General features: G+C 41.0%; 1 protein-coding gene across 4 annotated transcripts in view; it reads left to right on the top strand.

Moving 5' to 3' along the window:
- Window positions 1-15,429, top strand: part of cwc15 (CWC15 spliceosome associated protein homolog) — an 80,810-nt gene that overhangs the window by 25,331 nt on the left and 40,050 nt on the right. For all 4 annotated transcript variants that reach the window (XM_048597826.1, XM_048597828.1, XM_048597825.1 and 1 more), the window contains 2 exons: window positions 2,064-2,176; window positions 9,194-9,276. In XM_048597826.1, the coding sequence (XP_048453783.1) occupies window positions 2,064-2,176; window positions 9,194-9,276 (196 nt within the window). The remainder of the gene's footprint in view (window positions 1-2,063; window positions 2,177-9,193; window positions 9,277-15,429) is intronic.

Below are 15,429 nucleotides of genomic sequence, written 5' to 3'. Positions count from 1 at the left end.
CTGGGTGGTTAATTGATTGGAAAAAAAAAACCAAGGAGTGATTTGGTGATGGGAGAAAAGCTGTTAAATGGTCCTAGATTCAAGACCCACATATTGCAGAGTGTGTAATGATATCCCTGAACAAGTTGATTAGAAAATATAGAACATAGAACATAGAACATTACAGCGCAGTACAGGCCCTTCGGCCCTCGATGTTGCGCCGATCTGTGAAACCAATCTGAAGCCCATCTAACCTAAACTATTCCATTATCATCCATATGTTTATCCAATGACCATTTAAATGCCCTTAAAGTGGGCGAGTCTACTATTTTTGCAGGCAGGGCATTCCACGCCCTTACTACTCTCTGACTAAAGAACCTACCTCTGACATCTGTCCTATATCTATCACCCCTCAATTTAAAGCTATGTCCCCTCGTGCTAGCCATCACCATCCGAGGAAAAAGGCTCCCACTGTCCACCCTATCTAATCCTCTGATCATCTTGTATGTCTCTATCAAGTCACCTATTAACCTTCTTCTCTCTAACGAAAACAGCCTCAAAACCCTCAGCCTTTCCTCATAAGACCTTCCCTCCATACCAGGCAACATCCTGGTAAATCTCCTCTGCACCCTTTCCAATGCTTCCACATCCTTCCTATAATGCGGTGACCAGAACTGTATGCAATACTCCACGTGCGGCCGCACCAGAGTTGTGTACAGCTGCAACATGACCTCATGGCTCCGAAACTCAATCCCTCTACCAATAAAACCTAACATACTGTACGCCTTCTTAACAACGCTATCAACCTGGGTGGCAACTTTCAGTGATCTATGCACATGGACACCGAGATCTTTCTGCTCATCCACACTACCAAGAATCTTACCATTAGCCCAGTACTCTGTATTCCTGTTACTCCTTCCAAAGTGAATCACCTCACACTTTTCCGCATTAAACTCCATTTGCCACCTCTCAGCCCAGCTCTGCAGCTTATCTATGTCCCTCTGTAACCTGCAACGTCCTTCCGCACTATCCACAACTCCACCGACTTTGGTGTCATCCGCAAATTTACTAACCCATCCTTCTATGCCCTCATCCAGGTCATTTATAAAAATGACAAACAGCAGTGGCCCCAAAACAGATCCTTGAGGTACACCACTAGTAACTGAACTCCAGGATGAACATTTCCCATCAACCACCACCCTCTGTCTTCTTACAGCTAGCCAATTTCTGATCCAAACCGCTAAATCACCCTCAATCCCATGCCTCCGTATTTTCTGCAATAGCCTACCATGGGGAACCTTATCAAATGCTTTACTGAAATCCAAATACACCACGTCAACCGCTTTACCCTCATCCACCTGTTTGGTCACCTTCTCGAAGAACTCAATAAGGTTTGTGAGGCACGACCTACCTTTCACAAAACCGTGTTGACTATCCCTAATCAAATTATTCCTTTCTAGATGATTATAAATCCTATCTCTTATAATCCTTTCCAACACTTTACCCACAACTGAAGTAAGGCTCACTGGTCTATAATTACCAGGGTTGTCTCTACTCTAATATCTAATTAAATGAGCTCAAGAAACTGATTCTTGTTTCACCTTTCCTCATCGTGAGTAAAATCATACATTTTACAGTTTTGAAAATCACAGGATTTGTTAATGTCTCTAGTTAAGATATTCTGTTTATATTACCTAATTACATTTCCCTCCTCATTCCCCTTTGTAGAATAAGTACATCAGATATTTTCACTGTAAAGGTGTTTATACAAGCGGTATTATAAGATGTTTGCCAGTTCCATTTTGAGCTAGCCACTGCAAAGCATATCTGCTAGCATGTGACTGACCTCATTATAAAGTTCCAACTTGGATTTACCATTGTAAGGTGTGCCAATCCAATTAGTTCATGACAGATCTCTGGTTGGTTGAAATTGATATACTCTGAATTCAAATTGCTCTGGTTCTCCAGTATGGATAACTCTGCTAGCCTAAATATAGCTTTTATACAAATTTGTTTTGAACTTGATGTAATATTAAAAACAAAATTCTGCAAATGATGTAAGTATTTGTACAACCTGTATATAGGCAACCAACCCAGGATGTCCCTGAAGAGCTGCGTAGTCGTGACTTCCGCAGGGAACTGGAGGAGAGAGAACGAGTGGCAATACGTGAGAAGAATAGGGACCGACCACCCAGAGGTACACAATGTTTATTTCCAAAATTAGGGAGTTGCACTGATGTTCAAATTTGTTTTCTGAAAAATATTGAACTGCAGAAGTTCGTTTGTGACCAACTGTGGTGTCAAATCATTTTACCTTGAACTTGAAATTTAACATTATGCAATTAATTTTCCTGCTTGGAGATCTTCTTCTCTCTCGGATTATTGGGGCTGTGGAATTGAAGAAATGAATAATTTTGAACTAGTTGTTGAAGAGCATTTAACTTTTAGATTCAATCTTGGCAAGTTGTCACAAGCCTAGCATTACTGATACTTGTGTTTCTATTTTAGTAAAACAGTCCTCAACCTTTATATTGCTGTTTCACATCAGAACCTAACTGAAATGTGAATTTCCTCAATGAATGGCATGACATGAGGAAGCACAGAAGAACAGAAAGATCTTGCTGTGCTAGTCTTGAAGATGGCTGGGCAGTTTGATAGGTTAGTCATGAAGGCATATGGGACACTTACATTTATCACGAGGCATAGATTTAAGAGCAGGGAGGTTATGTTGGAGCTGTACGGAAGTTTCACTAGGCCATTACTGGAGTACAGTATGCAATTCTTGTCACCACGCTATAGGATGAATGTGATTGCACTGGATGGGTGCAGAGCAGGTTCACTAAAATGTCGTCTGGGATGGATATGAAGAGAAGCTGTTTTGTTTTCTTTGGAACAGTAAAGGTTAAGGGGGCTTCTGATTAAGATGTGTAGAATTATGAGGAGCAGAAGCAGGATGGAAAGAAAGCAACTGTTCCCCTTAGTCGATGGGTGAACAACAAGGGCGCACAATTTTAAAGTGAAACGCAGGAGGTTTAGAGGAGATTTGAGGAAATATATTTTCTCCCAGAGGCTGGTGGTGATTTGCAGTGGACTGCCTGGGATGGTAATCGAGGCGGATAACTGCACTACCTTTAAAAAATATTTGGATGAGCACTTGAAGTGTCATAACGTTCAAAGCATGGGCCTAGTGTGTGAAATTGGAACTAGTGTAGGTTGTCGTGTATCTTCTTGTCCATACAGATTTGATGGGCCGAAGAGATTCTTCTGTACTGTATGATTCTGTGATTCCTGTCAACCCATATGCATGTTTAGATTAACATCTAGAGCTATGATTATGCACAAAGCAACTGTTGCATTTGTCCAATAAATGTATTTTACTTTTCTGCAAGGCTATTAGATAGGATGCCTCGCATCAAGAGTGACATTGTTTGGGCATATGTTTGAGAACCTATACAATGTTGGATTTGTGCAATGAAGATTTGTGACTATTGTTCCTTCATAGCCAAGAGGTGAATTGTACCCGTACAGTAATGTAATGTGCAGAGCAAACACTTGGTTACATGGTCACATGGATGAGGAGAATGTCACCCTGGACATTTTGTCCTGTCTCCTTTATGATTATTTTGGGAACAACTAAGATTGAGTTGCACTATTTTTATAATTGAGCACGTGCCCCTAGCTTGGTGTAACAGTGAGGGACAAAATATAACATTTTGTGGATAAATTTTCATCCTCAATCATACTTATCAATTATTGCCTAGATGCAATGCAGAGAGGCAAATTGGGAAGGGGGTTAACATATCTGATGCAGGATTTGGCCAGCTGTGGTCAGTCTATGCTCAGTAGCTGGTGAATGAGATCAATATTTATCCTTAGTGCTTGTATATCTTATCTCACACGTAGCAGTGTTGTCAGCTGACAATGCAGTATTTATGAAATATTGTGATATTCTCCTTACCATTTATTGCAACTGAAAGATGATGCAGGCAAGGGCACACTAGGTTGGGAAAAAGGCCTTATAAATCTGTGGTGTTGTATATTCAATTGTGGAATTCAAAGAGAATTGCATAATTATCTGAATAGAGAAAATTTGCACAGCTACAGGGAATAAAAGAAGGGGAATGAGAGATGCTTTTGCAGAGAGCACAGACACAGTGATTCTATATTTATGTGATCATAGGGTGCCTCAAAGCCCTTCTTACCAATTAAGTAGCTTTGAAGTATGGATACTATTGTAATCACTGTAGCTAATTTACATACAGCAAAGCCCCAGTTGCTAATTATCTCCAAAAAGATCTTTTCGGTTTTGTTTGAGAGATAAATATTGACCCCTTTCTCTTCCATAGATATCTTTCATCTCCTAATATCTCCCACAATATTGTTTTGCAGTGTCTGCCGAGGTTGAAGGTTAAAGACTGTGTAGTGGGACTTAGTGAACAAATATGAATTTGTTGCAGAAATATATAAATATAGAAAATAGGAGCAGGAGTATGTCGATTGATCCTTCGAGCCTGCTTTGCTACTCGATATGATCATGGCTGATCATCCAACTCAGTACCCCGTTCCTGTTTCTTTCCCCATTCACTTTGGCAGTAAATACTGAAAAGCAGAATGTTTTTACGTGGTGTGAGGTGTGTATGATCATTTTTTTATTTGTTTGTGGGATATGAGCATCGCTGGCTGGCTAGCGTTTATTGCCCATCCTACTTGCCCTTAAGAAGGTAGCCGTGAGCTGCCTTCTTGAACCATTGCAGTCCACCTGCTGTGGGTTGACCCACAATGCCATTAGGGTGGGAATTCCAGGATTTTGATCCAGAGACAGTGAAGGAATGGCGATATATTTCCAACTCAGGATGGTGAGTGGCTTGGAGGGGAACTTGAAGGTGGTGGTGTGTCCACATATCTGCTGCCCTTGTCCTTCTAGATGGAAGTGGTCGTGGGTTTGCAATGTGCTGCCTGAGAATCGTTGGTAAATTTCTGCAGTGTGTCGAATTGATATTACACATTGCTGATAATGAACATCAGTGGTGAGGGAGTGGATGCTTGTGGATGTAGTGCCAGTCAAGAAGGCTGCTTTGTCCTGGATGTGGTCAAGCTTCTTGGCTGTTGTTGGAGCTGCACTTGTCCAGGCAAGTGGGGAGTATTCTATCACATTCCTGACTTGTGCCTTGTAGATGTTGGATGGACTTTGGGACTCAGGAGGTGAGTTACTTATGCAATATTCCTAGCCTCTGACCTGCTCTTTTATAGCCACTATTTTAGGGTGGCAGGTCCACTTGTGTTTCTGGTCGATGATAACTTCCAGGATGTTGATAGCAGGTGAATTCAGTGAGGGTAAAACCATTGAATGTCAAGGAATAGTAATTCAATTTTCTTTTATTGATGAGGGTCATAGCCTGGCATTTGTGTGGCATAAATCTTACTTGCCACTTGACGTGAAGACTTGGGAACTTGGGGAAGTTAGTGGCAGTATCTTGGGGACAGTCCATATCACAGTAAAGGAGATGTTGGAAGTATTAAATATATGAAGGTGGATAAATCTTCTGGTCCTGAATAGGTATATCCAAGAACCCTGCAAGATGTTAGAGAAAAAATTATGAGGTCCCTGGCTGATATATTTGCATCATCACTAGCCATGGGTGAGGTCCTGGAAGACTGGAAGGTAGCGAATGTTGTGCCCTTATTCAAGAATGGCTGCAAAGAAGAACCTGGGAATTATAGACCAGTAAGCTTAACGTCTGTGGTAAGTAAGCTATTTGAGAGAATTCTGAGGGGTAAGATATACATACATTTAGAAACACAGGGTTTGATTAGGAGTAGTTAGCATAGCTTTGTGAGTGGGAGATCATGCCTGACAAATTTTTTCGAGGTCTTTGATGAAGTAAGTGACCAAGAAGGTTGATCAGGGCAGGGTGGTAAATGTAGATTATATGGATTTCAGTAAGACCTTTGATAAGGTTCCACATGGTAGGCTGCTCTGGAAGGTTAGATCACATGGAATTCAGGGAGAGTGGACAAATTGGTGCACAATTGGTTTGGTGGTAGGAAGCAGAGACCAACAGTGGAAGGATGCTTGTTGGACTGGAGGCCTGTGAGTAGTGGTGTGCCTCAGGGTTCAGTGCTGGCCCCATTGCTGTTTGTTATCTATATCAATGATTTGGATGAGAATGTACAGGGCATGATTAGTAAGTTTGCGGATAACATAACCTTCCTCACTGTCCCCAGTACCACTTATTTTTATCAGAAATTGCAGCAGGATCTTGGTCAGCCGGGGCAGTGGGCTAAGAAATGGCAAATGGAGTTTAATATAGATAAGTGTGAGGTGTTGTATTTTGGAAAGTCAAATCAAGGTAGGAGCTTCGTGGTGAATGGTAGGGCCTTAGGAGTGTAGGGGAACAGAGAGACCTTGGAGTTCAGGTGCACGGTTCTCTGAAAGTAGAGTTACAAATAAACAGGGCAGTGAAGAAGACTTTTGGCATGCTGGCCTTCATCAGTCAGGGTATTGAGTATAGAAGTTAGGAAGTTATGTTGCAGTTATACAGGACATTGGTAGAGTTGGAATATTGTGTTCAATTTTGGTCACCTTGCTATAGGAAGGGTGTTCTTAAAATGGAAAGAGTGCAGAAGAAATTTACAAGGATGTTGCCAGGACTCGAGGGACTGAGTTATACAGAGGGCTTGGACAGGCTAGGACTTTTTTTCTTTAGAGCATAGGATACTGATGGGTGATCTTATAGAAGTGTATAAGATCCATCCCTAGGGTGAATGCACTCAGTCTTTTTCCCAGGGTTGGGGAATCGAGGACTAGAGGGGATTGGTTTAAGGTAACAGGGGAAAGAATACATGAGAACCTGAGGGGCAACTTTTTTACACAGAGGGTGGTACGCATATGGAATGAGCTACCAGTGGAAATGGTTGAGGCAGGTACATTAACAACATTTAAAAGGCATTTGGACGAATAGATGGATTGGAAACGTTTAGAAGGATATGGGCCAACTGCAGGGAAATGGGGTGAGCGTGGATGGACATTTTGGTCGGCATGGACCAGTTTGGGCTGAAGGGCCTGTCTCCGTGCTGTAGGACTCTATGACTCTGACTTGTCAGCCCAAGCCTGGATATTGTTCAGATTTTGTTGCATTTGAACACGGACTGCTTCAGTGTCTGAGGAGTCGCAAATGGTGCTGAACATTGTGCAATCAGCGGCGAACATCCCCACTTCTGACCGTGTGATGGAGGGAAAGTCATTGATGAAGCAATTGTAGATGCTTGGGCCTAGGACACTACCCTGAGGAACTCCTGCAGAGATGACCTGGAGCTGAAATGACCGATGTCCAACAACCATGACCATCTTCCTACATGTCAGGTATGACTCTAATCACCAGAGAGTTCGCCCCCTGATACGCATTGATCCCAGTTTTGGTAGGGCTCCTTGATGCCACGCTTGGTCAAATATAGCCTTGTTGTCAAGAGCTGTTGGTCTCACCTCACCTCTGGAATTCAGCTGTCTGGTCCGTGTTTGAACCAAGGCTGTAATGAGATCAGGAGCTGAGTGGCCCTGGTGGAACTCAAACTAAGCGTCACTGAGCAGATGCTGTGTGATGGCACTATTGATGAACATAATTTTACTGATGATTGAGAGTAGACTGATGGGGCAGTAATTGCCTGTGATGGATTTGTCCTGCTTTTTATGTACAGGACATATCTGGGCAATTTTCTATAATTGTTGGTTAGATGCCAGTATTGTAACTGCAGAGGAAGAGTTTGGCCAAGAAAACAGCAAGTTCTGGAACGCCAGTCTTCTGTACTATTGCTAGAATGTTGTCTGGGCCTGTAGTCTTTGTAGCATCCAGTGTCTTCAACCGTTTCTTGATATCAATTGAATTAGCTGAGAACTGGTATCTGTAATGCTGGAGTCCATTGGAGGAGGCTAAGGTGGATCATCTACTTGGCACTTCTGGCTGAAGATTGCTGCAAAAGCTTCTTTTGCACTGATGTGCTGGGCTCTCCCATCATTTAAGGTGAGGATATTTGTTGAGTCTTCTCCTCCAGTGAGTTCTTCAATTATCCACCACCATTCACAACAGGATTACAAAGCTTAGATCTGATCTGTTGGTTATGGGATTGCTTAGCTCTGTCTATCACTTGCTGCTTATGCTGTTTGGCATGCGTATAGCCCTGTTTGCTACCTTCTCCAAGTTAACACCTCATTTTCAGGTATGTGGGTGTTGCTTTTGGCATATCCTCCTGCACTCTCCATTGAAGGCATTTGGCACGCTGGCCTTCATCAGTCGAGGCATTTGGAATGTTATGTTACAGTTTGTATAAGTTGTTGGTGAGGCCGTACTTGGAGTATTGTGTACAGTTTTGGTCGCCCTGTTATAGGAAAGACATAATTAAACTGGAAATTGTGCAAAGAAGATTTACGAGGGCGTTGCTAGGACTAGTAGGCCTGAGTTATAGGGAGAGGTTTGTCAGGATAGGACTTTATTCCTTGGAATGTAAGAGATTGAGGGGTGACCTTATTGAGATGTATAAAATTATGAGGGGCATAGATAGGATGAGTGCATACAGTCTTTTTCCCAGGGATGAGGAATTGAAAACTGGAGGGCATAGGTTTAAGGTGAGAGGGAAAAGATTTAAGAAGGACCTGAGGGGCAACCCCTTCACGTAGAGATTGGTACGTAAATTGAATGGGCTGCCAGAGAAAGTGGTTGAGGCAGGTGTAGTAGCAACTTTTTAAAAAAACACTTGGATAGGTACATGATTGGGAAGGGTTTAGAAGAATATGGACCAAATCCAAGTAGTTGAATCTAGCTGAGTGGGCACCTGGAATACTCTATGACTCTATGATTCTAAATGCTACAGTTTTAGAATACAAGGCAATTAATTAGGACTGAGATGAGGTTCATGAACCTTTTTGAATTCTCTGCCCAGAGAACTATATGTTCATCTTGAATATATTCAAGTTAAAAGTTTATAATTTTTTGGATACAGAGGGAATCAAAGGACGTAGGATAAAAGGTAAGGTGTAACTGAGATAAAAGGTTATCAATGACCCTATTGAATTGTGGATATGGCTGAAACCCCATAGGCCTACGTCTTTTCCATTATGTACTGTTGAGTCAAGACTGACAGATGAAAGGCAGAAATGATACCTACTTAGCAAAATTTATCTTTGTTTGAAAATTTCTAACTTTTTCGGCTATTCTTGCAGAACACACAACATCATCTTCAAAGAGGCCGCGTCTGGATCAGATACCTGCAGCAAACCTTGATGCTGATGATCCGTTGACAGATGTAGGTTATGATCTTTTTCCACTTGGTTTATTTAAAGATAACATATAATTTATTGGTGGTCTTTTCCTTAATTGCAATTTTAGATAGTTCTTGAAAACTTTATTACTAGGTGTCTGGTCTCTCAAAAGAGATGTGACCTTTCTGATTTTCTTCAGGTTTGCAAATGAGGGATGGGTCGTACTATATGGACCTAGTTTGGGTAAGGGAATGAAATCTTGGTTGATGTAGGCTAGAAATTTGGAACAGTAATTCTGCCAATTCTCTTTCATTCTTGTACGCTACCAATGTCTGGTTGAGTGAGTTGTTTGTCCATCCTTTCCTCAGACTGCATTCACATAAGGGAGGATAAGTAGGACTGGTAGGCTGATACACTTGTTGAAATTCCTAACCGTTTCAACAATAAAAGAAAATGTACTTGCAGGTTCCAGAAAGTCTTACCAGTTCTACCAATAAAAACACCTTGCAGACTCCAGACATGTGTCGGAGAATTAATTAGACTCTGATGACAGTGGATACTATGGAGCAATCTTTTGTCATTGTGAAACTTGTTGGTTTAAGAATATATTTAGTTGGCATAACATGGTAGCAAGATGCCTTTGGAACATTTTGCCAACATGAACTGTATTTCAAAAATACTAAATTGGCAATTAAGAGGGCAAAGTGAGGGAATACAGATTGTTCAGTTGATAGTATAAAAAGGAATAACTGATTGCTTGGTAATACAGAGCTAAAGTGTTGCTAAAAGGAGATGAACTTTTTATCTCCATGAGCCCTGTTTTTCAAGAAAAACGTGCAATATATATACAAATCTCTTTTGCCTACATAAAAGTGCTCTGAGTTTTAATATATGTAGCTCTGGTGCACACAAATACATCACACTATAACCTGACAATATTGAAATAGTTATTGGTATAATTCTCAGTCGAGTTCACGTTATTTCACAAATTATGTACAACAGCAGAATCATATTGTTACGGAGGGGGAATAGTCGAACCTCTCTGATAATTAAACTAAAACACAAGCCATAATCTGTCATGATGGGAGTAGGGCTTCCCCTTTAATAATTACCCCCACGGAGCATGCAGAGAAGCTTGCCTTTCCCCTCGTAATCTGTTAAAAGTTGTTAAAAGAAGGTCAATCCATGATCTCCACTTTATAAGAAGCAAACAACAATTTATTTATTTAACCCTAACAATGAACAAATTAAGAGAAATATAAACCAAACAAGTTTCCCCTAAGTGTTAATTGTTCCCTAACAGAACTAAATTCTGTTGGAATGTTATTCGAAAAAACACACGTCCCATTTATATAAACCCGATTAATAAGTAAACAATAAATTAAAACTTAATCTCTCCAAACTCTCTCAGACTGTCTTCTGGAACTCTCTACCACAAATGCCTTTGTTCTGCCAAGCTTGCTATTAGAAGGGTTTCACTGCAATTTCATCAGTGAGGTCTTTAATGTAAACTGCTGTGGTACTTTTGATGGATCTTTTTGGAGAACTTCCAGAGTTTGTGAGAGCCATGCTTAAACTTCTTTTGGCTGCAGCTGAATGTTGGCTCACTCTTTTGGGTGGCAGTTGGCTGTCCCCTGATATTCGACAATGTCCTCCATTTTTATACTCATAATGACGTAATAGTATGTCTTTTGTAGGATTACTTCAATGTTCTCAGCACCATCACGTTTAAATTCAGTTGGCATTCTGTATGTAGGTGCTTGTTTTAAATTAATTGGCCAAATTTAAACTCGTTGTCACAACATCAAAACAAGACTGCTGTTTTGCCTGCCAGCCATAAGGCTTTTCTGATGCACTTGTTTCACTTTTTGAGGCTCTCTGTACTGGGAACTTCCAGATGCTGCTCGCAGACATGCATTTTTTTTTAAAGCTCACCGCTTAATGGGACTATGCACTCTTTTCCTCACTATTATTTTTGCCAACAAATTCTAACTTCCTGCCTTCCAATTCACAAATACTTCACAACTTCACAACACATCCCGCATCAAGAAAGAAAAGAAGCATCATTATGAAAAGGTGGCTTCACTTTTTTTTCTAAGTCTTAACACCATTATCGTGAAATACATAGGTCAGTATTCTAAAGTTATACCTTTCATACTAATTCAACATACATGTACCATTTGAACATGTTGGTTCTATCTTAACTACAGATACATCTGGATGTTGCCAGTACAGAGAGCCTCAAAAAGTGAAACAAGTGCATCAAAAAAGCCTTACAGGTGGCAGGCAAAACAGCAGTCTTGTTTTGATGTTGTGATAACGAGTTTAAATTTGACCAATTAATTTAAAACATGTACCATTCGAACATGTTGGTTCTATCTTAACTACAGGTTTTCTTTAAACCCGTGATAACGTGTCGGGAATAACCTTTTTACAACCCGCAACATTTATAATTAGTAAATTAGAAACCTGTAACAAAAAACTCCAATGAAATAGTCTTATATTCTTGTCCTTAAATCTTTGCAAAAGGATGAGAGGATTGTGGTCTGTACACACGACGATCTCCAAAATATCTTTTGTAACATAAACATTAAATTGTTGTAAGGCCAGTACCAAGCTCTAATTCTTTTTCAATGATGGAGTATTTTCTCTGATGAATATTGAGTTTCTTTGAAAAATAACCAGTTGGCCTTTTAGTTCCGTCATCATCCTCCTGCATCAATACTGCTCCAAACCCTATATCGATAGCGACTTTAAAGGGTTTCAAGAAATTTGATGTGGCTAAAACTGGTGCAGTGGTTAATACGGCTTTTAAATTCTCAAATGCATCCCGGCATTGTTCTGTCCACCAAAAAATTTTGTGGTGTTCTTTAGCAAATCTGCCCCCACACTACTAAAGTTCAGCACAAACTTCCAGTAGAATCCACTCAGTCCAAAAAATTGAAGCCCCTCTTTCTTCAAGGACGGTCTTGGAATTTCCTCGATGGGCTTCGTCTTTGCATTCCTCGGGGTCATCTTTCCATGTCCAATGTTATGGTCCCAAGAATGTCACTTCTGCATTCACGTATATAGCTTTTGCTAAGTTTACAACTAGTTTTGACTCCCATAGTCTTTTAAAGAGCTCTGCCAAATTCACCATGTGATCTTTCCATGAATGGCTAAAGATTACAGCATCATCTATATAGATGGCACAATTAGTCAATCCTGCCAAAACTCTGTTCATAAGTCTTTGAAATGTGGCTGGTGTATTCTTCATACCAAAGGGCATCGCTTTAAAATGATACAGCTCATCTGAGGTTCCAAACGCAGAAACTTCTTTCACTATCTCTGACAAAGGTATTTGCCAGTAACCACGGAGTAAGTCCAATTTTGTGACATAAGTGGCTTATCCAACTTTTTCCACACAGCCCTCCAACCTTTGGAATTGGGTATGAGACCGATTTAGTTACCGCGTTGATTTTCCAATAATCCACACAGAACCATTGAGTACCATGAGGCTGCAGAACCAACACGATTGGTGAACTTCACTCACTTTGACTTGGCTCAATGGTGTCTTCTTGAAACATCGCTTCCACTTTCTTCTGTACCTGTGCGGCTTTAAGAGGATTAAGCCTGTAGGGGTGTTGGTTTATTGGAATAGCATTCCCTACTTCACCCTCATGCACTATAGTACTAGTCCTCCCTGTCCTATTCTCACATATGTCCTCCTATTTCTGCAGCAAACCTTTCAATTCCATTCACTGTTCCTGCTACAGATAGCTCACTATTCTATCCCATTCCCGAAGGACTTCCTCATTGTTTAATTTACTTTGAGGCACATCAAAATCAAATGATTTAGATTCTGATTCCTCACTCTGAGGGGCACTAATTAATACCTGTTTCTCCGGTTCCCTGTCTGAAGGCACTAGTTTTATTACTTCCTGTGGCTTTTCTACCATTGGATAAGTATGACAGATACGGCACAGTCTTATGCAATCCAGGCCGATTTGAAGTGCTTTTGTATTTTAGCCCAAGTTTTCCTCACTCCTAAATGATCACCTACCAGTAATTCGTGTGGTACCCATAATACTCCCTGTCTGTATGCAACCAGTAACACGATCTGGTGCAATTCTGCTCATTTCTCATCTGCACTAACCTGCCGAGGTCTCCATTTTCACCTTAGGATTCTATCCTTAAGATAATAACACTCGGGAATACATTATAATTTCTTTTCTGAGCAGGCATTATGATATAGATCTTTTATTGTCTCATCTTTTTACTGTAACTCCAGTAATCTTTCCGAACTAAGCACCTCTGCCTGATCCTCTATCTGCTTAGGTTCTTCCTTTACCATTTCATCAAACAGGGTGTCAGCCAACTGGACCTCAACTCTGGTTTTTCTGTTTGGTTTTCCCCTCTTGCTTTAACCTTTGACTGTGGGATCTTGGAAAAATTCCAGGGTATTTTTCCTTTAATTCCTCAGTTCCCTGGTATTCGTTTGGCTTCTCCACTACAAGGGACATCACTCCCACTTTTATTCTTGCGCGGTCATTTCCAAGAACAAACTGCGTTCCTGGAATTGACACTCTTTCAATTATTCCCATTTCCACTTCCCCAGACTTGATTGGACTTTCCAACCTGATCTTACACAGGGGAAAGTTAAATCTCTGTCCATCTATTCCACAGATTATGGCTCTCTCGGGTAACATTTCAGAAGGAGTGCAAATACTTTAATCTCTTACTATTAGATACTGACCAGCTCCCATATCTCTCAACATTGTAACTTCTTTACCTTCTCCACCTGATTTTACTAAGTAAACCTTACACACAGAGATGGCATCTTTGCAGAGCTTGAGCACTGTCTCACTATCCAGCCCGTAACTAGGCTGTGCACTCTCCTGCAGCTGCTCGACTCTTCTTGGGATTTCTTTCACTACCTTAACTAATCCCACTGGTTTAGCATCTTGTACCACACCCTTTTTCCCAGTGCCTTTCTTAAACCACCAGCACTGTGACTTTGTGTCCCACTCCATTACAGTGAAAACACCCAAGGCCTCTTGCCTCCTTTTCACCCTCTTGTGTTTCTTTTTTCACTGTGGTAAATTGCTCCCAACTTGATCTACTTTTTGTTTCTTGTTGAAGGATCTCCCTTTCCCCAATTTCTATCCATCACGGAATGAAATTGCTGTCGGAAGCTAAATTTCCATTTTTGCATTCATTCATAGTCATCTGCCATCTCTGCAGCTCTTCTTACTTTGGTAACTTGCTGTTCCTCAATATGAGTTCTTATCATCTCTGGCAGTGAGTTTTTAAACTCCTCCAGCAGAATAATCTCTCTAAGATCTTTGTATGTCTTTTCTATCTTTAATACTCTCACTCATTATCAAAGTTGCTCTCTTTAATTCTTTCAAACTCGACATAACTCTGACCTGGTTTTCTCTTTAAGTTTCTGAACCGTTGTCTGTTTGCTTCTGGTACAAATTTGTAGGCATTCAAAATTGCCTGTTTTAAGAATAGAATAGAATCCCTACAATGTGGAAACAGGCCCTTCGACCCAACAAGTCCACACCGACCATCGGAGCATCCCCCCTAGACCCATCCCCCTATAACCCACTTAATCTACACATCCCGGAACCCTATGTGCAATTTAGCATGGCCAATCCACCGAGCCTGCACATCTTTGGACTGTGGGAGGAAACCAGAGCACCCGGAGGAAACCCACGCAGACACTGGGAGAATGTGCAAATTCCACACAGACAGTCGCCCGAGGGTGGAATTGAACCTGGGTCCCTGGCGCTGTGAGGCAGCAGAGCTAAACACTGAGCCACCGTTCCGCCCCATAACCTGTCCATAATCTCTTGACACCTCATCTGACAGCACTGCCAACACCTCACTAGCTCTGCCTACTAACTTGGTCTGAAGTAACGTTACCCACACAGTCACTGGCTAGTCTATCTGCCTAGCTAGTTTCTCAAAGGAAACGAAAAAGGCTTCTACGTCTTTTTCATTGAACTTTGGTAATGTTTGGACAGATTTGTATATATCCCTACCAGGCTATTGGCTATGATGAGTTTGCTCACCCTTACTTCTATCTTGTACTTTTACTTCTGTCATTTGAAGTCTTTTTGCTTTAAATTTCAACTTCATCTTCTCCAACTTGAATATGCTTTCCCTTTCTTCTCTCTTTTTCCCTTCCTTTCTTCTCTCTTTTTCCCTTC

The sequence above is a fragment of the Rhincodon typus genome, chromosome 6, assembly GCF_021869965.1.
Source record: "Rhincodon typus isolate 14 chromosome 6, sRhiTyp1.1, whole genome shotgun sequence".
NCBI classification, from domain to species: domain Eukaryota; kingdom Metazoa; phylum Chordata; class Chondrichthyes; order Orectolobiformes; family Rhincodontidae; genus Rhincodon; species Rhincodon typus.
The sequence above is the reverse complement of the archived record's forward strand: the minus strand, read 5'-3'. Positions and strand labels throughout refer to the sequence as shown.